The sequence below is a fragment of the Pteropus medius genome, unplaced genomic scaffold, assembly GCF_902729225.1.
Source record: "Pteropus medius unplaced genomic scaffold, Ma_sr-lr_union100, whole genome shotgun sequence".
NCBI classification, from domain to species: domain Eukaryota; kingdom Metazoa; phylum Chordata; class Mammalia; order Chiroptera; family Pteropodidae; genus Pteropus; species Pteropus medius.
In genome coordinates, this window is record NW_024356248.1 from 1706001 (window position 1) to 1732760 (window position 26760).

At 51.6% G+C, this 26760-nt stretch overlaps 2 protein-coding genes across 2 annotated transcripts; one reads left to right on the forward strand and one right to left on the reverse strand.

Moving 5' to 3' along the window:
* Positions 1–3438: 3438 nt before the first annotated feature.
* On the forward strand, positions 3439–6078 carry FTH1 (ferritin heavy chain 1). Its single transcript, XM_039860143.1, has 4 exons — positions 3439–3763; positions 5084–5230; positions 5543–5668; positions 5754–6078. The coding sequence occupies exons 1-4, from the start codon at positions 3650–3652 to the stop codon at positions 5913–5915; spliced, it is 549 nt and encodes a 182-aa protein (XP_039716077.1). The 5' UTR covers positions 3439–3649; the 3' UTR covers positions 5916–6078.
* Positions 6079–6600: 522 nt separating this feature from the next.
* On the reverse strand, positions 6601–17013 carry BEST1 (bestrophin 1). Its single transcript, XM_039860144.1, is given in 12 exon segments — positions 6601–7491; positions 7493–7570; positions 7572–8184; positions 9854–10005; positions 10317–10397; positions 11765–11917; positions 12125–12202; positions 12585–12739; positions 13306–13539; positions 14019–14113; positions 15359–15545; positions 16906–17013. Coding segments are annotated over 11 exon segments (1890 nt in total). The 5' UTR covers positions 15511–15545; positions 16906–17013; the 3' UTR covers positions 6601–7392.
* Positions 17014–26760: the final 9747 nt, after the last annotated feature.

Genomic DNA, 26760 nt, shown 5'->3' on the forward strand with positions numbered 1-26760 from the left:
AGGCTGCTGTCCCTGGATGCCAGCCAAACTCCCCGCCTCCTCAAAGTCACGAGGAGCTGGGGCTGAAAGGGAGGGAGGCCGAATCAAACGTCCAAAGACCAAGCCCCTACTTCAGAAGAATCTAGAAGCGCGCGCGCTCACCACCACACACACACACACACACACACACACAACCACGAAACGGCACAAGATTTTCCTTTTATTCTTGCCAGCCAGCCTCCCCAGTGAACTTCTGCAGCCCAAGCAGTCCCTCAGTTTTGCCGTGACATTCTCTAAAGCTGCATATGTGTTTAACAAAGCGCAGAGCCGATACTGATTCATGAAACCTCTTATTGCAACAGACCAACTTCATGCCGGTGGTCCAACTTCATGCTGGCTTTGTCCACCCGGATGTCCCAGAGGCCCTGAAACTCAGCACCTCCCGTCCAAAGCCTAGCTGGCCTCCCCTGCAAACTGCATGTCCTGTGCTCCCTGTCTCAGTGAATGGCAGCTACAGCCTAGCAGCCCAGGCAAGAAAGCTGGGAGGCTCTCTCGCCCATCTCCCACACCTCACCTTCGCACCCTCACGATATCCAATCAGTCACTTCATCTTGTCTGTTCTGTCCACTTCATCTTGTCTGTTCTGTCTACTTCATCTCTCTCATATCTGCTTTCTGTCTCCTCTGCTCACTGAGAACTAGGGCTGCTGCCTCCCAACTGGTACCCAGCCCTCTGACCTGACTTTAATCCAACCTCCACATTCACTTATGTGTCCATCTGTTCATTCAGCAAATACTGGGCACCAAGTAATAAGCACCTTGCAAAATGCTGGAAGCCCAGGATGAAGACAGAAATAATGCCTGCCCTCCAGGAGCTTACAATATGCAGTAGCAGGGAAGACCATCGAAAAGACATTATAAAGTGCGATTTATATGTATATAATTATATATATGAACATATATTATAGAGCATGGTGATTCATCTTCACCACTTATAAGAGCTACAAATATCAACTCAATTTGTCATTGAGATTCTAACTTTGTTTATGGCATCTTTTATCTTAGAGCTTATCATTTTTAGTAGTCAAATCTGTCAACTGTCTTTTTATGACTTTTGACAGCCTCAGAACTATGCTCCCTACCCCCAAATTCTAAAAGATAATCTTCTACATATTCTTCCAGTTACTTCATAGGTTTTTTTTAAAGACTTGACTCTTTAATCCATCTGGAACATGTTTTGAAATACAGTGAGTCATTTTCTTCCACATGACTATCAATTGTTTCGACATAATTTTCTGAACTCATTCTTTCTCCCCTAATTTGAAATGCCACTTTAGCATCTACCCACTTCCCATACAAACGAGGGTAGGGCTGTTTTGTTGCACTGAGGTACCCATCTCTCCCTGTGGCAGTACCAACTGCTCATAGTACTTTATAGTACTTCTTAAAAATATATACCAGGGAGGGCAAACTACCCTCATAACCTTCCCCCCGCCCCCACAAATGCTTATCAACTATTCGACACACTTAATGCTTCCAAATGAATTTTAGAATCATTTTGTGAAGTTCCAAAAGGCCACGAGTTTTATAGAAGTCGTATTGAATTTACAGGTTTATTTTGGGAGAACGGACATCTTTACAGGAACATGTTGTCTCTTCACTGATGCAAGTTTTCTCTTCTGTCCAGCAGTAAACATTTATAATTTTCATCACATTTCTTGTTAATTTTATTCCTAGGTACTTTAAGCTTTTGCTGCCAATGTAAATGAAAAAAAAATTTTTTTTCTTTCGTTACAGTTTCTAACTGGTGGTGACTGTTGTATAGGAAAGCTTTGTAACTGGTGACTTCACTATACTCTTATCCTAGTAGTTTTTCTGTTGATTCAGTGTAAGGTTTCTAAAAGCAAAACTAACATGGTATCTATCTCCCTGGCTGGAAATCCCTTAGTGCCTCCGTGTCATCCAGGATAAAACTGAACTCCTTTTTACAGCACAAAACCTGGCCTGGCCCCTACACTACTCTTCCAGCATTCTCCAACATGACTCTACTTTCCCGGCCAATACACTTTCTTAAGGCACTTTGGCCAGGCTATGCATTCCACATCTTTACTCCTCTGCATATGCCGTTCTGCCTGGAATTCCTTCCCCCATCTCCCTCCTGCACTTCATCTGCCATTAACTTTCTTCAAACTTAGCCCTGGTCACTTTCTCAGGGAAGCCCTCCCTGACCTCCTATCCCATACCGGGTAGAAGATACCCTTCGTCTACCCTCCCAGCATCCTTCCGCTTACTTCTTTGTAGCTCTAGCCCCGCTCAATTATTTTTTCCTGAAGGTAACATATGTTCATTTTGAAATAAAGACTCAGGAAAGTGCCATAATTCCATCAGCAACTTTTAATATTTTAGTAGGGTTCCTTTCCCTTTTTAGGTTTGGCAGGCCGGCTTCCAGTTTCACGTCTGTTAGCATCCTTTCTGAAAGGAATCATGGATGGGTCTCCCCTATGAGTCAAAGGACGTAGCTAAGAATAGTGAACCTCGAAGCCTGCAGACTGGGGGACAGGAGCTCGGGCCTGGCTCGTTTGCCACCCACAAATTCACACCCACTCCGTGTCGGGGTCACAGCTGCGAGCCACATGCAGTGGACTTGCCCCTCCAGGGGTCCCTGGTGCCAGTCGCGCCTGATAAGAGAGGCCATTTCAAAATGGCCACTCAGCATCGTCTCCAGATCCAAGTCCCTTCTCCTTTCTTTTCGAACCTCCGATCTGAGGTTTAAAGCGCCACCGGTGATTTTCCAGGGCCCAGATGGCTCGTCCCCACGGCTCCCACGGGAAGGCGGGTTCGTGTCTGTCGAGAAACGGCCCGCCCCGCTTTTGTTGTATAATAAACTGCACCAGGAGCCACATTTGCTTTCGGCAACAGGCGGCCGGGGTCGAGGGAGTCCGCAGGGCGGGGGCTGAGGGGACATGGCCGCGGGCCCCGCGCCGCCGCCATTCTGCGGCTTCCTGGGCTTCGAGGACGGGAAAGTGCGCCCATTCCTAGCCCAACCGGACTCGCTCCAACATTTCCATATCTAGTCCTAGCTGCATTATGAGGTCATCACCTCGGGGTGTGGTGCCCGCTGCTCTGCGCTCTGATTAACGTGCCCTTGGCCGAAGTACCGTTAGGGACTTGCAGAATCAAACTGACGCGCCCCGCGCCCCCCGAAGGGCCAGGGGCGGTTTCCCGTCTGTTCCAAGACCCAGGACGCCTCGGGGGCCCGGGTCCGCGAGGGTCCCCGCACCGCCTCGGCCGCCCCCCGCCCCTCCCCTCCCCTCCCCTCCCCTCCCCGCCCCTCCCCCACCGCGGCGGCGGGGCGGGGCGGGGGCCGCCGCCTGCCGGAAGGGGCGGGGCTCGGCGCGCCGCGTAGGGCGCGTGATTGGCCAGGGCGGGTTGGACGCCCGCTCCCCTTATAAAAAGCCGGCGGCCGCTGCCTGCGCCAGTCCTCGCCGAGAGTTGCCGCGGTTTCCTGCTTCAACAGTGCTTGGACGGAACCCGGCGCTCGTTCCCCCGACCCGGCTGGCCGCTGAGATCCAGCCCTCCGCCACCTCCTCACAGCACCCCCGGCTCGCCCCAAGGCCCTCGCCACCGCTCCAGCGCCGCGCAGCCGCCGCCGCCTCTCCTTACCGCTCGCCATGACTGCAGCGTCGTCGTCGCAGGTGCGCCAGAACTACCACCAGGACTCGGAGGCCGCCATCAACCGCCAGATCAACCTGGAGCTCTACGCCTCCTACGTGTACCTGTCCATGGTGAGGGCGGGCGCGGCCGCGGGGGGGCGGGGGACGGGCACCGGTGGGGTTGGCCACCCAGGGGCGGGGCGGGGTGGGGCTACCGCGCGGCTCTCCCCGCCCTCTCCCACCCCCGTGCGCCCTTTGGGAAAATGGAGCCCGCTCGAGGTCTCCCAGGACCTGGCTTGCGCAGAGATTCTGGGCCGTTCGCCCTTTCCGCCTGTTCTCTGGGAGGGATCCCTCACAGGCGAGGGCCGCCTCTGCGCGTCCCTTTATATTTAAGGAGTGCCTGGTTTCCTGAAATCCCGAGGTTGCAACGCTTACAGCCTATACAGCCCTGCAGTGGGGAAAGTAGATTTTTTGCATTTCCATCCTTTTCTATGCATCCGATCACGTGTCCGTTAGGCGCTCCATTTTCTTGGATAACGAGCCTGGGTATGGCAGAGCCTGCTGGGTAATGGTGTCGAATAGCAACCTTGGGGGCTGGTGCTAAGTGGTTTATCTTCGTGAGCCCACCACTCCCGAGCAACTGTCTCCACCCCTCTGCTCTGCTTATCTCAATTCCCACTTGAATTGAAGCATATCTCTAGAAATCTCCCCTTCTATGAACAAGAAAGTTGTTTTAGTCATCTGTCCTAGTGCCTGCGTATTTAATTCTTTTTCTGTCTTAAGAGTTGTAGCCCTCTAATAATCGAATCCCTAGTTCTTGGACAAAACCCACGGACAGTACTGGGCAAGGACTATTTCCCTGCAGTAATCGGTGGCATCAGTTTTCTGAAATCCTGGTTTTAGTTAGTGTGGTGGGAGTTTGTTACAATTGTCTTATGATTGTGCAAATTATTTAAGAATTGGCATGTTCCAGATGGATTTGAAAACAGGCTTGGATTTCTATGACTGCCATTCTGTTTCAGGAACTCCTGAATACAATACAGCGGTGTCTAAATCAAATTTTTGCTTTCTAGTGATCATATATTTACCGGCATGAGCATTGCTCATAATTGTCACCTTGCCTAGTGGGTTAATTTTAGAAGTTCTTCAGTCTGCCCTAAGCTGGCAAGCTCATGTTTTAACATGGGTTCATCAGTAATAATCAGGGTAAATACTCCAGCACCTTCTCTAGTGAAATTTGACACTGGCTGTAAAAACTCTGCAGTAATACAGGTCCTTAAAGACATTCCATGCTGGAGGCAATTTCTGTGATATTCTAAAGGCCCCCTTGTAGTAAACTTTCAATTTCAAGGACCAGGTTTCAGTTTGTATTTTAGAGTAGAAATTAATTATTGTTTAATTCAGGAACACAGCCTGCTCCTAACATGACATGTTTGCATTTCCACTTTTCAGTCTTACTACTTTGACCGTGATGATGTGGCTTTGAAGAACTTTGCCAAATATTTTCTTCACCAATCTCATGAGGAGAGAGAACATGCTGAGAAACTGATGAAGCTGCAGAACCAGCGAGGTGGCCGAATCTTCCTTCAGGATATCAAGGTGAACAAAAGATCTCATGCTTACATAATCTATCTAGCAGTCCTCGATGACAGAAATCACAGGCTAGCGGTTGATCTTTTAAAATGCAGCCATATTAGTTTTTTTGTCTTGTGCTTTTTTTAGACATACCATCTAAGCTACAATAAGCAAACAGTAACGGGTGAGGATGTTAAATTGGAAACTGTTGTCAAGGGAAACTTAGGTGTATGTCCCTTTGCCGAAGCACGTTGGTTACATGTTAGGTACCTGCTGAATTGTCATGGTTTAATTGGTAGAGACTGTAGATGCATTGACCTAACTTTTATCATTCAGAAACCAGACCGTGACGACTGGGAGAATGGGCTGAATGCAATGGAGTGTGCATTACACCTGGAAAAAAATGTGAATCAGTCACTACTGGAATTGCACAAACTGGCCACTGACAAAAATGACCCCCATGTGAGTATTGGCAACCTGGGAGTAAACGGAGTCTTGGGGGCTGGGAAAGCGTACTGATGACTTTCTTCCCCATTCTGTTTTCTAGTTGTGTGACTTCATCGAGACTCATTACCTGGATGAGCAAGTGAAATCCATCAAAGAATTGGGTGACCATGTTACCAATTTGCGCAAGATGGGGGCTCCCGAATCTGGCATGGCAGAGTATCTCTTTGACAAGCACACCCTGGGAGACAGTGATGAGAGCTAAGTCTTTGGCTGACTTCCTGTAGCCACAGGGGTGACATCTCTAGTCACCAAAGCAGTACATGCATGTTGGGGTTACCTTTACTTTTTCTATAAGTTGTACCAAGTCATCTTCTTAAGTTCTTTCATTGGTACCATTCTTTCAAATAAAGTAATTTGGTACCCAGCTATTGTCTTTGAGTTCTTGGGATGAGGTAGAAATATATCGAGGCCATCTTCGCTAAATCTGGAAGTGCCACAAGCTCAGTCACACTAATCAAAATGAAACGCCTAGGAGGATTTGTATATATGAAAATCCTTAGTTTATTAATCCTTAGTTATATGAAACTTCTCTAAGTTTAGGAAAGATACTACGGCTTGGATGCATGAAATTCAGACAGGACTTAAGGACTCCTGTCTTCAAATTGGGTGTTTTGAATTACATGTTTCCGGTGGTTCATTCTGGCTTTCGTAACTTTTATGCACAAAAGGCACGTGAAGGCTTAAGTAGTCCTGAAACTACTGATTTTTGTTATCCATTGAGCTAACCACTTAATTCAGGCTGTCATAGGAACATTCTTCTGTGAAGACAACTATATGGCTATGACTGGATCAGTGTCCCGTTGGTGTACACGCTGGTAGGACCAGGCTGGTGAAGCATTCCCTTTGGGCTAGGAATGTGCTTCATCCCTATTGAGAATTTGAGAGAAATGTACAATGTGAGTGAGGGAGACATCTTCATTTCAATACTATGTTAGCTGCAGCGGGAGTGCAAAGGTTGAGACATCTCAATATTAAAAAACTGATTACTGTCAGGAGACAGCAGTCATGAATATCCTTTGCTAAACAAGCCACAGTGGTCTGTAAAAGTTTGTCCAGCTCAAGAAGCAAGACAGATTGTAGCCATTTCAAGTTTTCAGTCACAAAGCTGTGTTTTCTGACCACAGCAGTAACTGATCACTTAGAAATACGAAGTTAAACTCCCATATCGTGATTTGGGTTGAGGTAGAGTGGATCTGTAATTGGGTGAATGTGCAGGAAATACAGAAGAAGAGGAAACATCTGGTGGTGGCTGACAGCTTTAGGAGGACCCCAAGGAAGCAGGAAGAGCACATTTAAGTTCAGAAGTGAGGTCTCAGGAACAGTGATGCTCCAAAGGATCTGCGCACCCTCACCTTAGCCACCTGCCAGTCCCCAGAGGTGTGGCCCCCTTTTTGGGTTTGGAACAGTGCTCATATGCATCCTTGCAGCTAAGCCTAGGCAGTGAGTTGAATTCTTGGACTACAACCTAGAGCCCCCTTTCTGCCTCATGATCTTGTGTCTGCCGCCCCTGTTCGGTGAGCTGGACCCAGCAATAACATCTGCCTGTCTCAGCCTGTCCCGGTAGCCTCTCCTCCAGCGTCATTCCTGTCAGTGCAAGCTCATTTTCCTTCGCCTGGGTCCCAGGGACTTCCTGGTGACATCAAACTCAGGTGAAATGGACAAAAGTCCCCAATGCTTCCCTAGGGCCCCTGCTGACTTGCTGAGGTGGCTAGGTGTGTGCCCCAAGCCAGTGCTGGGCATAGGGCCAGCCTGCTCTGGCAGTGATGGAACCCTAAGAAAAGTGTGGAAGATGGGTGGACTTGGAGCAAGGGAAGCTGGTGAGGGCCACCCATGAAGAGAGCAGTGACCCTGGTTTGGGGTAGAGGACAGACCTGTTTTCCAAGGCCCAATAGGGATCTTGCTCTTTGAGTATGTGTGTCTTCCTCGTTGATTGTGTATGTGGTTCTCCGAGATGACTTTCAGGGGCCTCTGACATATCCGTCAGGTTAAACTCGACAGTTTTCTTCTTCATGTGACACAATTCTAGGTTCTCTGTAGAGGCCCCGGCACACTCCGGGAGCAATTCAAAACTCATCTTGGTCCCAGGAGTCCCAGGCTGTAGACTTTGGTCTTTAACCAAAGACCTGGATGGGAAGACCATCGGGGTGGGGCTGAGGGGCGTCTGCGGGGCGCTGTGGTAGCCTGACCTCCCATACAGCGCAGCAGGCTTCAAGGTGTCCTCCCCGTTCATTCTCCAGGCCTTGCTGTCTTCCTGGTCCCTGGAGCTCTTTCTGGCTCCTGCAAGGTTCTCGGGCTGGCCCTCACGGAGGACTTCTTTCTTGGGCAATAGTAGTTTGGTCTTTGAGCCTATCCTGTGGGGGTGGTGGTCATGGGACTGCAGCCCCAGGAAGCAGCTGATGATGCCAGGATGAGCCCCCTCTTCCTCCCCCTCCTCCTGGTTGGGCTGGAACTCCATCTCTTCCTTATGCAGACTGGAAAGAAGCAGGAGACTGAGGTTGAGTGAGGGGAACAGAGGACTGACCTGACATTTCTCCCAACCCCGCCCCTCTGGCCCAAGGCCAGGACACAGTCTTTCTCACTTACCTGGACTCACCTCTCTCCCATCCATCCTGTACGTCCCCGATTCATCCCTCCTGGCTCAGCTCACTGTGCCGTTCTGTGGCTCCCTCTGGCTCCCTCTTGGCCACATTAACATCCAAACTCTAGCCTGGCATTTAAGGGCTTCCTCTTCATTGTCCACATATCCCCCTTCCCACCCCTCACTCCAGGAAATCCGAATTACTGGTACTCAAGTAGGGATGATTAGACGAAGCCCAGCTTCATCTCGGCAAGCCAGCGATTTGGCCACCCGGGGAGCAGTATCCCCAAGGAAAGAGGTCGGGCTTCCTGGGAGCCCAAGGTCTTTACTGTGCAAGAGAAAGCCCACCTACCCTGGAGTACGGCCTGCCCTGGCCCATGTCCAAATTCTCCCCATGCTCCCAGGCCCAGCTCCAAGCCCAGCTGGCGGCTACCTCCCAGATGGCCAAAGGTGATCTCTCTTCTATGTTCTGTCCCTTTCCCAGGCAGCCAGACTCTGAGCTCCCTCACTCAATTACGTGTTCTTTGGAGGCAAGGTCTATGCATTGTTCCCCATCACTCTCTCTCCTCCTCAACCTTTAGCTGCTGGAGTACAGACTGAAGAACTCAAAGGCAACCTCCAGAAATGTCTGTGACCGAAGCAAACCTTCCTTTGATCACTTTTCCAAACCTTGCCCACACCAACGAGAGAACTCTAGCAAATTCCAATTACAGCTTAATAGGATATTCGGTTCTTCAAAGAGCAAGAAGAGAACAGAGCTTAATATTGTGTAAGAAAACCCTGATGGTATGGACCCTGACATGCACCAAACAAAATCCTCTCCACTCTCATCCCAGGGGGAGAGAGCTCTCGTGGGGGGCGGTGGGGCGGGAAGTGAGGAGCTTCACCCCACTGTGGTCCAGCAGCAGCTCAAAAGAGATTCTGACCAAGTCAGGGAAATTTGGGCTGCTGTGGGTGATCCAAACCTTTACTCTGCAGTACAGAGTCTACCCAGAAGTTACCTGTGATGACCCAGCCTCCTGCTGGGATATGCCCTCCCCTGCTCCTCTCCTTTCCAGGGGACACCTCACCCCACCCCCACCTACTCCCCATCCAAACATCCCAGCTTATCAGAAAACACAGTTCTGGACCAGAGTCAGGCTCTGCCATCCCAACTGCATCACTGATCACTGCCCTTGAGTGAGTCCCTTCTTTCTCTGGGGCTCAGCCTCCAACTCTGGACACGGAAGAGCTTAGACTGGAAGTAGCTGAGAGCCCCGAAGAGTGAAAAGAGTGGCAGTGACCCAGACATACTGACCCACATGTGCTGCTTGCTAGCTATGTGACCGTGGGCTGGGCAACATACTTAACCTCTCTGAACTTGGACTTAATCTGAAAACTGGAGATCACAAACCGAGGTTATTGGGAAGAAAAAAATAGTCAATATATATAAAGAGCTTAGGACAGTGCCCAACACTTAGTAAGCACCCAATATGCATTAACTAGGCTATTCTAAGTTCCTAGGCAGACCTTTGCACTTGGGGTTTTTCTACCCACTGAAGTGGTTCCCTGGCACTGCCCACCTGATATTGAAGGTGGAGCCAAAAAAAGAGGGACGACGAGACTGGGCGGAAGCGGCTGTGTAGGGGGGTTGTGGTTCTGGATCATTCCAATACATGTCCCGCTCCATCGGGGGCAGGTCCTGGTGCATCTCATCCACAGCTAACAGGGACACCTGGTCGCCAGGGACGGAAGGAGAAGTCCAACAGAAAGGTCAGCCCAACTAGGACCATGTACTTGCCAGATTACTTGGAGAGGTCTTGTCCATCTCTCTGGGCCTCAGTTTCCCTACTTGTGAAATAGAGAGACTGACACCTACCTGCAGCCTCAAAAGTTGAGGTGAGGATCTTGTGAGTGGATGGTTGGTAGGAGAAGGGGGTGAGGCAATTCACTGTCAGGCCTCTCTACGGCCTGTGGGGTCCCCCTCCCTAGGTCCAATTTGGGGGGGTCCATGGGACAGGCTCCTTCCCCGCCGCTACCCCATACCTGCAAGCTCCTGTCGACAATCCAGTTGGTTTCAAAGTCATCATCATCCTCCCCAAATGGGTTGATGAGCTGCTCTGCCACCTTGAGGGGAGGCGAGACTCTGGAAATGCTCAGGTAGAACTGTTTGCAGCCTTGCTTCCCACCCACAAGCCTCGGCCCCTGCCATTTCCACACCCCACCCCCTCCCAGGAGGCCCTTCCTGCCTGGGCCTTGTCTCCAAAGCCACCATGAAAGGGCTACAGCCACCCACACATGTGGGCGCCCACACGCCCACGCTGGGGAGCTTTTCTGACTCTGCCAAACCACTCTCTCCTCAAATACCCAGACCTGTCCTTGAGTGTGTCACTCAACCCAGTCACCACCTTATCTCCCCTCGCTGCATCTTACCTGGAGTTGCATAATTCTATTCATTCGTTCGGTTACTCATTCATGGTTTCAAACATTCCTTTATTCATTATTTTCGAACGCAACAGAGGTATATGCTGAGGCTGTGCTGAATTAAAGGGCGGCCCAGGTGGGCAGACTCCTGGGCACTGATCTCTGAAATCTGACAAAGCCCTGCAGTGGTGGCAAGCCACGCTAAGGGTTCAGGGGACACCCTGCCAGCCACTGGGGCGCCACAGAATTTCAAGCAGCAAAATGGTGTGATCCAGTTTGTTCTGTAGGTAACCAGGGGAGCGGGCAGAGGGAATAGCTCCTTGTGTGTGTGTGTGAGTGAGTGTGTGTGTGTGTGTGTGTGTGTGTGTGTGTGTGTGTAAAACATGGACAGGTGGAGAGACACCACCACCACTGCTACCAAGAAATAAAGGAAGAGAGGAAGAGCGAGTGGGAAATAAATAGAAATGAGTAGAAAGATATTCAGAACTCCTGCTAGGAAGAACGCTGGAGGTGATGGGAAGGAATACTTGGATGAGCCACTTGGGCTGGGGACAAGGACCCTCCCCCACCAATGGACATCTTCGGTAATGAGAGGTGGTGCTCCTCTGCCTTCTAAAGGGTAGGGGCTGAGGGTAGTTAACCTCAGGGCTTTTATTTTCCTAAACAGAGGGAAGAAATTTGGTACCAGAGCCCAATTGCTGGGGACGATGAGAAGCCTTACAGGCACAGCCTGCCACTGACCGCCACTCATTCCACACATTCTCCTTATTCTGGACAAACATTTGCAGAATATTCTCTTGAGGAGGCATCAAACGATTTGACAACTGAGCTTCCCCTATGTCTCTCATGCCTGCTAAGTTCCAAGTCTTGGGCAAAGAAGCAGTGAGGTAAGAGAGGCCTCACGCAGGCCACACATCCCTTGCGGTCTCGATTTCTTTGTAAAGAGATGGAGAGATCAGGGGTCATGGCCAGGTTCCAGCGCCCCACTTCCCGCGTTTGAGACTCTTCTGCTGGTTAGCTGTGACCCCTCCAGCCATGCCCACAGCCCAGCCTTGGCCCTGGAGGCTCACCTTCAGCCAGCCAGCATAGAAGAAGAACTGCAGGAATGTGAAGACGGGGACAACGAGGTCCATCTCGTGGCCAGGGTAGGCCTTGGCTGGGTTCAGAAACTGCCGCCCAATCAGGCAAGCCAGGAAAAAGCTGTATACTGCCACGGTCACCACCTGGGCGGAAAGGACGTGGAAGAAATGGGCTGGGTGGATCTGGGCCGCACCAGGCAGGAGCCTGGACTCTTCGCACTTGGCCCTAGAGAGAGCCTGCCAAGTCCAGGCCCGACTCCCAGGGAGAGCCTCTTTCCCCTCACAGGCTGCTTCCTGCGTCCTCCTAGCCTCAGTTTTCCAAAAGGGCAGCTTCACTGGCCTAATCCTCACCTGCGTGTACACCAGCGGGACACTGATCCAGTCGTAGGCATACAGTTGTCCACACTGCGTACGCAAGGTATTCATCTCCTGAGGGGCAGGAGGGAAGGTTGAGGTTTTGACTGCCACCTGCTCTGCTAGGCTCTTCCCCAGGCACAGGATCTGGTGCTCATGACCCAACCCTGGCTGTGTGGTCATGGGCAGCTCACTTAACCTCTCTGTGCCTTAGCCTCCTCAGCTATAAAAAAAGGAACCAGGATCCCAAAGGCTCACTTTAGAGAGGGGGTGGGATGGGACTTTCGGAGGCGCCACACTGGGCTGTGGAATCCTGCTGGAAAAGATCCTAAAATCCCAAGACAGGCTCTGGGAAGTCCCTCAGGGGGCTCAAGCCTTCTCTTTGTAGGAAACCTAGTTTCACCCGGGGCTCGGCCCTCCCCGCTCTGCAGCAGCCCCATCTGAGTCGCGGGCTCACGGTCAGCAGGCTCTGGAGCAGAACAGGGTCTCGGATGCGACCTCCAATCCAGGCCTTCATTGACAGGTTGGCAAACCACACCCAGGGCATCCAGAATGTGTTGTGTGGCAAGCTCAATTTTTCTAAGTGCTTGTGCTCCGCGGGGGTCATGAAGCCTGCGGATGGGAGCGAAGCAGCAGTGGGTCGGGGAACCTGTAGAAGGGGTGGCTGGCAGGTGGCCGGGCCCAGAGGGCGCCCAGGGTTCAGGCCCAAGTCCCTGCTGAGCTTGTGGGGACTTTGGAGCTCCTTTGTCATCCTTTTTCTTTCAACGAATAATTACTGAGTGCCTGCTATGTGCTGTTCTGGGCTGAGCACGTGAGAGGGGTCTGTCTTATTAACTAGGACCCGGGCAGGAAAGGCCTGAGACCGAGGTCACAGATGTTCAGACTGGAAGCTGGAGAACAGGAAGGGGGATGGCAGAGGGAGGTAGATCCTCGTTCCGCACCACCTCCCAAAGCATCTCTCCTCTCCGGTCCCCCGTCTCCAACCTCCGCATCCCTTATCCCTACCTCAAATCCCCATCATCTCCTAGGGGAGCTTCTGGACCAGGCCCCACTTTCAGGGACCTAACTCCACCCCGCCCATTCGGCTTCTATCTCCAGCCCACTCTGCTCCCAGTCCCATCCAATCCTCAGCCCAGGGCCCCCTGGCTCCACCCATCCGCGGCTCCGGCCCCGCCCACCTGCTTTCACTAGGTGCTGCGAACTGGGAAAGCGCTTGTAGACCGCGGCGCTGACGCTGCGCAGGATGAGCACGCTGCCCAGGTTGGCGTAGCGGATGAGCGTGCGCCGCAGCATCCGGCCTTGCTCGTCCTTGCCCTCGACGGAGCTCGACACCAAGTTCATGAGGCGGTCGGGCCACGGCACGTTCTCGTACTGGCTCCACCAGCGGGTCACCACCAGCGTCACGTAGAAGCCTGGGCAGGAGGGGTGGAGGGCGAGGGGCGAGGGCCTAGGCTGCGGCCAGAGCCCAGCGAGAGCGACGCCTCCGTTTCTCCGTCTTTCTAATGGGAGCCGGCCTCGCCCCAACCTTCCTGGAAGGCACTCGGGAGGGGAAGACCCCCAGAGCCCCGCGTGGAGGCAGCCAGCCTCGGGTTATCTCTCCTGGGCCTCCCCACTGCCCATCCCAGAAATCCGCCAGACTCCCTACCTCCCTCCCTCCCGCGCAGAGGCTCCAGGGATGCCGGCGCTGCCCTCTGAAAGTCAGATCTGGAGTGCTCACAGCAAAATTCCTTCCTAATATTCCTTCCCCCCGGCTGCGGTCTCTCCATTTCCCTGAACTACCAAGGGGCGATGACATGACACTGCCCTTCCCCCTCCAACTCCTCGTGGTCGCCTGTCTGAAGCAGGCCTGGAGCAGCCACCAGGACCTCGACACCCGGCAGAGGGAGCTCACCCAGCACGAAGGAGATGGGGATGAGTTGGATGTAGCTATCGCAGTAGAGAGTCAGCTTCTCAAACATCACCTGCTGTTCCTCCGTGAGGGCCATCCTGGGGAAGGGGGCGGGGGTGGAGATGTGTAAACACTGGGAGAGGATGACTGAGACCGGTCCCCGGTCCCGTCCGGCCAGGCCCCGGGTAGGAGTGTGGCTGCCTGTGTGCGGCCCCACAGCCTCCCGACCTTTTCGCTGGCCCGCTAGGGCCCCTCCTCGGGCCTGAGCCAGGGTCCAGTCCTCAGGTAGCCCCCAACCCCACCGGAGCTCCATGGCTGGGGTGGTGATGAGGAGGTTTATCGTGAGATATAGGAAGGAAGGTCTTGCTGAAGGAGTCAGTGTTGGGCACCACTGAACCTTTTAGAGAATCCAGAAGACTTTTTTTTTTTTTTTTTTTTTAAAGCAGGTTGAACCAAAGAGCGTTTGGTCTTTAAAAAATGTATGGTAGGGAGGGTGAATAGGCCGAGTGCAGAGGGTTTTTAAGACAGCGCAGTAAGACTATTCTGGACAACAGTGTAATGATGATCCAAGTCATACATTTGTCCACACCCATAGAATGTACAACGCCAAGGGTGAACCCTAATGTAAACTGTAGAATGGACTCTGGGTAATAACAGTGTGTCCATGTGAGTTTATCTGTTATGACAAGCGTAGCACTGTGCTGCGAGATGTGGGTAGTGAGGAGGGTGTGTGTGTGTGTGTATGTGTGTGTAGGGGTAGATGGGAACTCTGTACCTTCCATTCAATTCTACTGTGAACTTAAAGCAACTCTAAACAATAAAATCTAACCTTTTAAAGTACGTTGGTGCCCTAGTAACAACCAAAGTAAACCAATGTGCCTTGCAATTAGTGTTATCACTATGATCTCAAGGATTTTATGTATTTGTTTTAAGCCATGCAGTCACGAATGCTTTTTCCACTTAAAATGTCCTCATATATTCTGTGATTATATCTGTCCTATGTATTTTTTTGTTTGAATAATCATTTTTATTGGGGGGATAAAAAGATATGGTCTGGGCCTGTGAGCCTGTGTGGGATTCAGGCAAACAGGCTGGCTGAATGGGACCAGGTAAGGCCTGGGTTCCAAGCCCCAGCCTGGGCTGGAGGAAGGGGTGTCAGACACTGCCTCCCAATCTGCCTCCTTTTCTCTCCCCAGTCCCTAGTCCCCAAGGCTGGGCCACAAGCTCAGCTGAGCCTTGTAAGTCTCTAGTGCATGGGCCCCCTGGATGGCTGAGAGGCTCCCTAGAAGCTCCAAGCCCCCTCTGCACCCCTGCCAGGCCCCGTCCCGCCCCTCCACCTGTACCTATAAATGAAGCGGATGGTGTAGTAGCTGAGCAGGAAGATGAGGAACTCGCCATAGAGCAGCTTGTAGATGCTGCCTCGCCAGCACAGCAGCAGGCGGGAGAAGGAGCCTAAGCGGGCATTAGCCACTTGGTTTGAGTAGGTCACAGTCATGGCCAGGAACTGGGCTGCGGCAAGTGGGCTGGGTCCTGGTGGACAGACAGAGAGGGAAACTAATGGAGGCCTGGGAGAGAGCAGGTACCTTGGTCAGAGCGTGTCTGAGGCTCATGTATGACCTCTGACCTCAACCAGAACCCATCCCTGCTCCGGGCCTCAGCTCTTCCGTCTACCGGGATGGGGACGAGGTGGCCTCTAAGACTCTCCCGGCTCTGACTGCCTGTGGGAGGGAGGAGGTGAGCCCAGAGGCTGCCCACAGCCTTGGCAGGGAAGACAGGTCCACGTCCCTAAATTGTATGACAAGGACAATGACAACAGCTCATACACTGAGCTCAGTCTTTTGTTCCGAATCCATCTTGTTTATATAAGCTCCCCAAGCTCCCTCAACCACCCAGAGCAAGAATTATTAAGGAACTCGGTCAGTCTTGCCCATCGCCCTGTCCTCAGTGCCCAGAACAGAGCCTGGCTGGCGGAGACGTTCAGATAATGTTTAGTGAATGATGGCCCCAGGACCTTTCCACCTGCTGGGGATGCTCTTCCTGCTCTAACTGTATGGCTCATTCCCACTTCAGGTCATCTCCTCAAAAGAATGTCCCCAGCCACCCTACCTGGAAATAGCATCCCCCTGCCACCCACAGAAATGTCCCCTCACCTTGCTCCATTTTTCTACATAGTACTAATCATGCTGAAATTATATTTTTGCAGGCTATCTGCTTGTTTACTGCCTATTCCTTCCTTAGAATGGAGGCTCCTGTTCTGTTCTCGAAGGAGGTGCTCGAACAGCAGCCACCCTTTCCCAATTGCTCCGATGCAGCCACACTGGCTGTCTCTCTGTCCTGCATGCACAGCAAGCTCATTCTCACCTCAGGGCCTTTGCACAGACACACAGGTGCCCACACACCTGCACACGCATTGCCTGTGTGTGTACATCACACACATGTATACAGGGATAGTTATCCACCCCAAAGGCCCTCAAAGACCCAGCCCAGCTCGCCTGAGCAACCCCTACTCACAGGTGGGGCTTCAGGCTGGTCGGACGATCCCACAAAAGGTCTGGCCACTGGACTGGTGGGACTCCCTGGGGTCCTGTGGCCAATGCCCCTGTCCACACTTAGGGGCTGGCACTGCCCACGTGTGCTAAGCGGTCACTTGACTCCTTAAGCCAGCACCTCCACAAAGGAGCGCTTGTGTTGGCCCCTCCTCATAATCTGCCTGTAAGCTGTAGCTGGCACGGTTTGCGAGGACCCCCTAATTCCTTCCGGGGGTGGGGGGAAGATGCGGGAATGAGAGCAGGGCTGAAATTTCGGGCAACCCGCCTCCACCATGGTCCCTGCCAATCCTGTCACGGTCTCTGGGCCTTAACATCCGGAGATTGAGGGCTCTGTTTCTAACCTCTGAGGTCTTACAGGGAGGGACACGGGGTCTCATCTCTTAGGAGCTCTACACGGAGCGGGGGCCCTCTGTCCAGGCGCTGTGAGCCACAGTCAGCAGTCTTGGCTCTGCCAGCTGTGTGTGGTGGCTCTGGGTGGGCCTCTGCTCTTCTCTAAGCCCCAGTGTCCGTATCTGTAAGAGTGACAGAATTCTGCATATACTGCTGAGGAGCTCGGATTGGCTGCTGGTGACATCATAGGTTATTCGGGCTGTGACTGGCTGGTGGGACCCAGTTAGTAGGTTGGTTCTGAGCCGGGGAAGGAGAAGGGGGCTGCTGTGTGTGGGCCGGGCCTGCTGCGGGATGACACAGCAGCTCTGGCGTTCATGCCAACGCATGCAAAATGGAGTATGTACCCAGGTCCCCAAGGACAGCTGGTTAATATCTCAGCGGCCAGCTCTGTACATTCTAACACATCAGTCCGTACGCAAGGGCCCTCCTAAGTGATGTGTGTCTAGGACATGCTCCTCTTACGTGAAGGGAAAGCTCGAAGTGGTGGAGGCCCAGCTGGGAATGTTTGTTAACTGTGCAGCTTCTCAGGGTTTTTCTTCAGAGTCTGATTCTGCGCCCTAGGAGACACTGCAGAGCATCTAATGAGCACTGCGGGCTTTCGGTGCCGCTGGTCTTTGGACAGCACTTTCAGAAGCTCTGATTTACAATCTGACCTCGAGCCTTAAAGTAAATCCATGCCCCCTCCTTCTCCGCCTGTCTCCGCCTCTGTCTCTGTCTCTATCTCTGTCTCTCTCTGTCGCTGTCTCTCTCTGTCTCTCTGTCTCTGTCTCTCTGTCTCTCTCTCTCTTTTACACCTGTGTTCACAATGCTAAGACTGAAGGTGACTTTGATGCACACCATTTTTGCCTCTATGATTCAATGTCTAGAAAAAAACATATGATTATTTCACGACCGTCAGTATTTTTCTAAGCCCAGCAAATGATGATGACGGAGTCTCTTCAGAGATCAGGGACAACCCTGGAGGGAGGAGTATTGGCTGCTTCCCTGCCTCCCGTGCTGCGGGAAACATCTATCCCATCGCTGTCCTTAACCGAACTGTGGAAAAGGGCCCTCTTGAGCCTCAGTCTCCTCATCTGCGAAATGGGACAATAACACCTACCTCGGCAGCTGGGTGAGAATGCTGGATGGGAAGCGTTTTAGTCAACTCTCCAAAGCAGTGGTTCTCACGTCTGGCTGCCTGTTAACTTTTCCTGGAGACCGTCTGCAAACCCTGGTGCCTCTGCCCCTCCCCTCCAGAGTCAATTGGTCTGGTTGGGGTCCAGTCACTGGCATTTTTTCAAGTTCCTCAAGCGAGTCTAATAGACGGTCTGGGTTGAGAACCACAGCTGTAAGGGAAGATGTCCCTACCCTGTATTTCCTATTCCCCCAGCAACACATATCAACGCGCTCTCGAGAGAGAGAGAGCTTTCCATTTAACAGATGATTAACAAATATATATTTTAATTAAAATTGAAACATGTGCCTGGCACCACGCCTGGCACGTGGATGCTCACTCTGTGTTCGTCTAGGAATAAATGAAAACACCATCCTTTGCAGGGTCAGGTTCTTGCCACCCTGCGGTGGCCACTGGAGGGCGCTCTTGACTAGGCGGCTCTATCTGGCCCTGGAAGACTGGTCCTCTGGTCAGAGTCTATGTGGACCCTGGGCGGGGCACTGGTGGCTCTTTCATCTCCTTGACCCTGACCATGGCTATAGAGCCATGAGAGGGAGTTGGGAGACACTGGAGTCCTCCTCCCTCCCTTTCTCCTGAACTGCAAGTTCTTTCAAGATATCCCCAAAGTCCCACCAGGACAAACTGACAGAGCCGTCCCAGTACCCCTTCCCTTCCCAGATGCCCCAGGACATCCCCAAAGACACCTCATGAGCTGCTCCTGACAACACCCCAGCACTAGGTCAGGCACACCCCCAGGCGTAAGTTGTGGTCTCTCCCATTGGGTCTCTGCCATGAAAATGTCCCCGGCAAGCCAGGCGCAGCTCGGACACACAGGTCACAACAAGCACTGACTGACCCATGCCGTGCTTGGACAAAGGGCCCCAAGATTGACCCCTGCTAAGATGGGGCCCCGCCCAGTCAGAGTCGGCCTCTTCTGCTTTCCCTTCTGCAAAGCAGTCATTTAACAAACCATGTCTCATACCAGAACGAGACTAGCCTGATTCCTGCCTCCAAGAATTTATAGTCCGTTTATCTGAAGAAATCTAGAACACTAATTCAAAAAGATATGCGCACCCCATGTTCAGTGTTATTGCAGTATCGTTTACAGTAGCCAAGATATGGAAGCAACCTAAATGTCCATTGATAGACAAATGGATAAAGAAGATGTGGTATATATACACAATGGAATATTACTCAGCCATAAAAAAGAATGAAATCTTACCATTTGCAACAACGTGGATGGACCTAGAGGTTATTATGCTAAAGAAATAAGTCAGAGAAAGACAAACACCATATGATTTCACTTACATGTGGAATCTCAAATACTGAAATGAATAAACAATACAAACTAATAGATACAGAGAAAAAATTGATAGTCGCCAAATGGGAGGAGTTGGGGAAATGGGTGGAAAAAGTGAACAGGGTTAAGGAGTACAAATATCCAGTTATAAAAATCGTCAAAGGGATGTAAAGTACAGCATAGAGAATATGGTCAATAATATTGTAATAACTATGTATGGTGTCGAACTAGACTTATCAGGGTGATCACTTTGTAAGTTATATAAATGTCTAATCACCATGTTATATACCTGAAACTAATATAATATCATATTATATGCCGATTGCAATTGAAAAATAAATGTGAAAAAGAATTTATACGCAAGTAAAAACCAAGGAGACAACTAACTCTAACAGAACAGCAAGGCTGAATATCTGTGCCAAGTATACAGAGTTCAAGGAAACTTTTACAGAGAAGGGAGCATTTGAACTGGGTCTTGAAGCACGAGTTGGAATTCATCTCAACCGAGAAGGATGGAAGGGCATTACATATTAGGGGAACAGCCCAGGAAAAGTCACAGGGCATTACTGAGGAACGATTCAATATGTCATTATTATCCACCTTTTACAGAGGAGGATGCTGAAGCTCAAGGCCTGCCTTGTCCAAGGTCACACAGTTCGGTTGGTTCTGGAATATGGGTCTTCCATTTTGAATCCTCTGCCCTTTCTACTACCCACCATCACCTTGCCAGTGGAGGTCAATTTCCAAGAGGTGGAGCCTTACCTGTTAGGATAGTGGTCTCTGTTGAGGTTGAAGGGACGTCCCAGGGATGGGGGATGCACGGAAGAGACTTTGCTTGTGCTCTTGAGCTCCCCAGCAGAGAGCCATCTCCGGGGGCAGACAGGGCAGAACTGGGCAGGTGAGTGGAGGTTCCAGAGGTTCTTACGGCCTTCTCATCCAGGATCACCATGGCAACAGGAACATCACAGAGGGCCTGCCACTGTGCCCTTCCAGGCCCTGCCTCAGCTGGGCAGGAAGAAGGAGACCCAGCTTGGCTGAGGGCAGTCGGCAGGTGCCCCAGAGTGGGCTAGCCACGCCTGGATGCTGCCTCCAGGCTCTACGTAGGGCACCTGCCAGCCCACACCCCTCTCTTGGGGACAGACACAGAACAAACAGGGCAGAAGCCAAGGAAGAAAAGGAGGGCCTTGCAACAGCTGGACAGGGGAAGAGAGAGACACTGCCAGCCTGGGGCCTGGAAGCGAGACCGACGACACCTCTACCCTGGGGCCAGGCAGCCTTGATCCCTGAGGGGCTGGATAGACTCAACATTCCAAGAGATGAACACATAAGCTCTGGCTCCTGCAGAAAGACATAGGGACCAGGAGAGGCAGGGAGAGGCTGGGACACGCCTGGGTCCAGCTTCACCAAGCCCAGTCCTGCCAATGACAACAGAATAGCATGGAATAGGCCAGAGCTGGCCCTACCGGAGACACAAGGCGAGAGGATTCACCGCAGCCTTGGGGAGAACACTGATCTCTGAGCTGCCCTGTCCCCATGGATGCTGCCCCACTGAGGCCAGCCAGGTGAGGCAGAGACCCCATCCTCGCCACGCTACACCCACCTTCCAGCTCAGAACTGGGGCTAACGGGCAGGTGAGGGGGTGGAGGAGCAGGCTTCTCCTGGAGAACTTCTCCCGGAGAGCTGCACTGGGTATGAGAAGACCTGGATGCTGTCCCACGTTCACTACGAGTCAGTGGCCTCAGGTTTCCTCATCTGTCGAAGGAGCACGTTAACAGTTGCCCACGCCATGAGAGAATGGGAATGGGTTCATATCCAGCTGCTCATTTTGCCGACGAAGAAACCGAGGCGTAGAGAAGGAAGTCGCCTTGCCTCAAGTCACTGAGTTAGAGACGGAGCTGGGAACTGTAAGGTGGTCACTGTCTAGGTCAGAGCAGGGTGTTTCTTCACCGTTCGGGGGTGTTCCTATGGTTTTAGTTCCACGAGCTGTGTTTAGCACTGTGGTGGGCCTTGTGGGAGGGAAAAAGGAGAAGAAACAATGGTTTCTCCACCGTCTTGAGCATTTGCTGGGTGCCAGGCAGCGCACTGAGCGCTTTTTAGAAATCATCGCGTCTCATCATCAGAACAAACCCCTGGGGTATAGGAAGTGTCATCCACCTGTTACAGGAGGATGTCAAGGCTCAGAGAAGAAGGCAGGTAACTTGCCCAAGCCTCTACTTGACCCCAAGTCTACCTGGACCAAAGCCCTTACAGTAATGACTGTGCGAACTGCCTCCTGGCCCTTAGTTGCTGACCGCAGGGTTGGGGAGAGGACGCCTGGCAGGGATGCTCTGGAGGAGACTCTTGTACTGGGTGCGGGGTTGGACCAGGCAGCCTCCTCTCAGAGTCTGTGTGTCAGTTTCCAGAGAGCCTTCCTCAGGAGGTGACCAGGTGGTTGGAACTGACCCAAAGTCAGTAAGGGAGGATAGCAGGCAGGATAAGGAGTAAATCATTGTTGGGGACATCTGTTAAGTCAACAGGACCACCCAGCCAGTTGCCTTTTGTTGTCCCGAGGTACCTCAGGCACAGCTTGCCTGGGGAATCACAGCTCCGCCCCCTTCCCCACCCCAGGCCAGGACTCCAGAGTTAACAAATCAAAATAGAGGACAGTAAGTTTAATATAAATTTCAGATAAACAATAATTTTTTAGTGTAAGCGTGGCCTACACTAAATAGGCTCCTGGATTGGGGGTGGTGGTGGTGGGGTCCAGAAACAACAGTCTCTTCTGTACTGACACCTCGACTTTGGCGAATTGCTCCATCCGTCCACCCCCTCCTGCTGCCGACTTCTAGAACCTTTCCATATCCTTATGCTGAGGTGTGTCTGGTGCATGTTTTCCTTAAAACCCTTTGAACCATTTTTAAATGTATGGTTTAGTGGCATTAAGCACATTTACATTGTCGTTCAATCATAACTATCATCTATCTCCAGAACCTTGTTCATCTTCCCGAACTGAAACCCTGTCTCTGCTAAACAAATATCGCCTCTCCTCCATGCTTTATTTTCTATTCTTTTATTTTATAGACCTTCTAAGTCTATGCTCTGTATTCCTTTTTTAACTTCTTTTTCATATTTTCCATTTCCGTGTGTGCCTCTCTCTGCTGCTTTCTAAGGAATTTGTTCGATATGTCTTCCAAGACTCTAATTCTCTCTTTAGCCATGTCTTGTCTATTTAACACATATTTCACTTGGTCATTTAAAAATCTGCTTGATTCTCCTTGATAATCTCTTGTTTATTCATCTTAAGTGCATACATAACTTTTCCATATTATATAAAGAATCCAAGTAGCTGGAGTCCTATAGCATGCAAATCTGACATGTTTCTACTGATTCTTACTCAGAGTGGCTAACCTCCTTCTATGCTGGTGATCTCTGATTGTGAGCTCAATGCTCCATCTTAAGCAATGGGAATCTTTCATACCTAAAGTTAGACACTTTCCACCGAAGAGTACTCACATCCGCTTCTGCCAGGAGCCAAAGGGTGCCACCCACAGGGAACATTTTGCCCTCCTTGAGAGTCCTGACTCAGTGTAGTTGCTCAGGATTCAGCTCTCCCTCCTCCTGGGCAATTTCTGAGCTTCATTCTCACTTTGCTTTGTGAATTAGGAAGTGGTTTTTGGAGTTCTTGGTAGACAACAGGACCTTGAGGAATCACGGCCTCTCTTTCTGGAATATTCTTTTTCTGTAGTAGGAAGGTTCTTCACTGCTGCAGAAGCAGAAATTCTCCGATCCAGTCCACACACATCCATACGAGCCACTTATATGTCATTTTTTGATGTGTAAATCCGATCACATTACACTGCTGCTTGAACCCCAACTGTCCTCATGTGTAAAGCTTGAACGTCTTACCTAGCACACAAGGCCCTACATGCTCTTGCCCCTGATGCCCTTGCCAGACTCATCTCTTTCAATAGTCCCCCTTCCCGCTCCCAAATTCTTTCCTCAGGAACATTTCCTGGACCCCAAGTCTAGGTGAGAAGTTGCTCAGTGTATTTCCCATTCTTTTACCTGTCACGCAGTGTTGTAATTAGAAGTCTGAATGCCTCCGACACATCCCTCCCCCCAACTGAATTCTTCATGAGTGAAGAACCTTTGTCTTGTCCACTAATATCTCATCAGCACCTGACTCAGGTGTTCTTAAAATATTTGTTGAATGAATGAATGAATGAACACATTTACTGGGTTCTCAGTGTTTTTCTTATTGGTTTTTGTGAATTCTTCATGTATTAAAGATGTTAACACTTTGTCATTTGCTGGGAATATTTCCCCCAGGCTGTTTATTTGTCTTTTAATGTTGGTGATTTTTTTCGGTGTAAACGGATCTATCGATTTTTCTTTTGAGGTCTCTTCAAATGCGTCTAAGTTTAGAAAGTCTTTCTCTCTCTGGATATTTGATAAACGTTTGCTTCTCCTTTCTCTGTACACTGATGTCAGTTTCGTCTTCCCAAAGCAGGGCTCCGATCATATTGCTCTCCTGTTTAGCAGCCTCCTTGGAGTCTTTAGAGTAAAGTCCAAACTCTTTCACTTGGCCTCCCGGGCTTTTCATGATTCATCTTGAGCCTGCCCATCTCGTCTTCTCTTTATCGTCCCCCAAATCAGCTTGAGTTCTAGCCAAAGTGAAGCGCTGCCCTGCTCTGTTTCAGCTCTAAGCCTTTGTTCCTCATGGTCCCTCTGCATAGAACACCCATCCTCCATGTCTATATATTTAAATCCTGCTATTCCTTCAAGCCCTCCTCTGTCAAAAAGGTCTCATCCTACCCTTCTCCTGCGAAGGTGAATGGTGGAGAGATAAGAACATGAGCTTTTGGAGAAAACAGAAGGCAATCAAGGACCACATTGGTGGTTGCGAGGGTGAACAAAGTCTGATGCCCAATATAAATAGCCTGGCATGTTCCCCGCTCCATATTCTGCCATTTTTGAAGAGAGGCACCAGGTGTGCATGTCTGTGTGTGTTTGGGGTTGAGGGGGGAGTGTCTTACCCTCTCCCTCTAGTCACATCTGCCCCTGAAGATTTAGCTGGTTCTCGAATTCCATTAGGTGGGCAAACAGGTTCCACCTCGAGGAATCCAGCCCAGGCCCTCAGGCACCTCGGTAGGGCTCCCACACCCATTAGGGTCCAAAGGAATCTCCTCTCTCCTTTCCTCATGTGAGCGTCAGTGGTTTTGTCACTGGGAAATGTTTAAGTCTCCAAAGGGGTACCCCAGCCCTCACCATCAGCACCCACAATATGATGCGTCGAGTAGAGCAAAGATAATCCTCCCATTTTTAAGGTGGATAAGCTGAGGTGCAAACTGTCTTCCATACAGTTGGATCTAGGACTTCAACGTCTCAGTCTCATTCAAGGGGCTCTGGGAAGCCTGGGCAGCTGTGGCGGGGAATCTGGGGGAGCCCTGGCCCCAGAGTAGCAGACGGCACAAGAATCTTGGCCCTCAGGGTCTCCGCCCCTTGTTAATGCTGGTGGGGGGTCTCAGTTTCTGGGTATTTTCTTTGCAGACCTGGAGTACCATACTTGAGTAGGTTATCCAACATGTGTCATCGTTTGGGGAAGAGCAAGGCTGATGGCGATTCACTGGCTGGGGTGTGTGCGTCTCTGGGGCTGAGGATGAGGGTGAGGGTGTGGACAGCCTGGGTGGTGAGAAGAACAAGCTCAGGATCAGGAACCCTGGATTCCGGCCCAGCTGTATATCCTCCTGGGGCGAAGGCCTGCCCCCTCTGAACCCCAAATATCCTCTCTGTAAAATGGAAATGGTAGTAGATGGGACAATCTCTGTCATGAGAGTTTAACATTCTCAAAATACTGTCCTGGGGCCTCCTCTCCTGGAGCCCAGCAGACTGTCCCCGGGGCCTGACTTCACCAGGTCGGCCCCACCAAATATCCTGACACCATTCGGCAGTCTCCACCCTTGTCCTGTCCTTCCTCCGGGTGCCTGGGTCTGACTCCAGCTCGCCACCCCCCTGGGACTGGGCGAGCAGTGTCTGGGTCCGTCCTCGGAGGGGTGCCTCCAGGCCAGCGCTCGACTTCTTGGGCCTCTTTCCCCCTTCCTGGATCCAGCATCCTCGCCTCTCTTCCTCTCGAAATCTGAGCTCGGGGATCCAAGGAGGACTCCGGCTGCAAAACAGTCCATCCAGTTGTGCAAACACCCCGCACAGCTGGTGGAGGGAGGGGCAGCAAGACTGAGACTTCTGGGAGCTCTTGGGCTGTTGTTTTCTTGGAAATGGCAGAGTCTTCACTGTGGGGGTGGGGGAGCCCTGGCTGCCCTAAGGGGCGCACAGAGCCCAGGGGATCAAGGAAAAGCCCCCAACATTCACACTCCCGAGGGCTCAGCCCCTGGTGAAGAAGGTCCAGGTCTGCCGGCCCAGGTGTGCCTGCCTGCCGGGGAGGTGGCTGAACAGCAGGCTGCAGGCGGCTTTGTGAGTCTCCCCCTCGTGACTGCGCTCAGAGGCGGGGGGAAGGGCAGGAGGGAATGACGCCGAGATAGCATCCCTGGAGGTGACTTCAGGCAGCAGCTTTTACTGGCAGGCAGTCCCAGACCTGGCTGCCTTTAGTCTCCGACTCACCAGTGAACAGAGAGAGACAAGTCTTCAAGCCTTGGTTTCTTCGCCTGCCGTAGGAGGGGGTCGGGCCTCTCTGGCTCTGATTTTTCTAAGGAGTCACGGCCAAGGACAAGACCCTCACAGCTTCCCATGCAGGCCTAGCTGAGCCTTAAAGTCCAGAAAGTAGCAAAATTTTCTATAAGTTCCCAGAGCAACTCCAACTCAGTTTCCCCCGAGGGGATAGCTGGGGCTTGGCGGGGAAAGACTATCTATCATCTGTCATATACTTTGTGGCCAGCCAGGCTGAGCCCCTTCCCCTCCTGCTATGTTGGGGTGAGGAGGAGACCCTCCTCCCCACTTTTCACACATCCTGTTTTCCATTAATTATTTCCAGGTGGGCCCAGAGGTTGCTCTGCAGAGGAAGGTGGGGGCACGGAAGAATTTAGCAGGGGGATCAGTGAGGAGCAAAAACAGGAAGGGGGTGGGAGCAGGCCATGGAAAATTCACTGCCAGGAAAGGGAGGCCAGCATCTGGTTTGCATTAGGCTGGGAGAGCTTCGCAGCCCAGAGCCTGAGTGGGAGATATTGTTATCCGCAGGCGGGGTGGGGCTGCTCTGCAGGAACAAGCAGCTTCAAGCAGCTTCTCGGCAGCGAGGGAGAAGGGAAGAGGAAACGCTCGCTCTTCCCCGCTCCATGCTTCTCGAATGTTACCTTCTTAGATGTTCACAACGTCTTTGGGAGAGCTGTTCCCATTTTAGACATGAGGAAATTGAGTCCCAGAGAG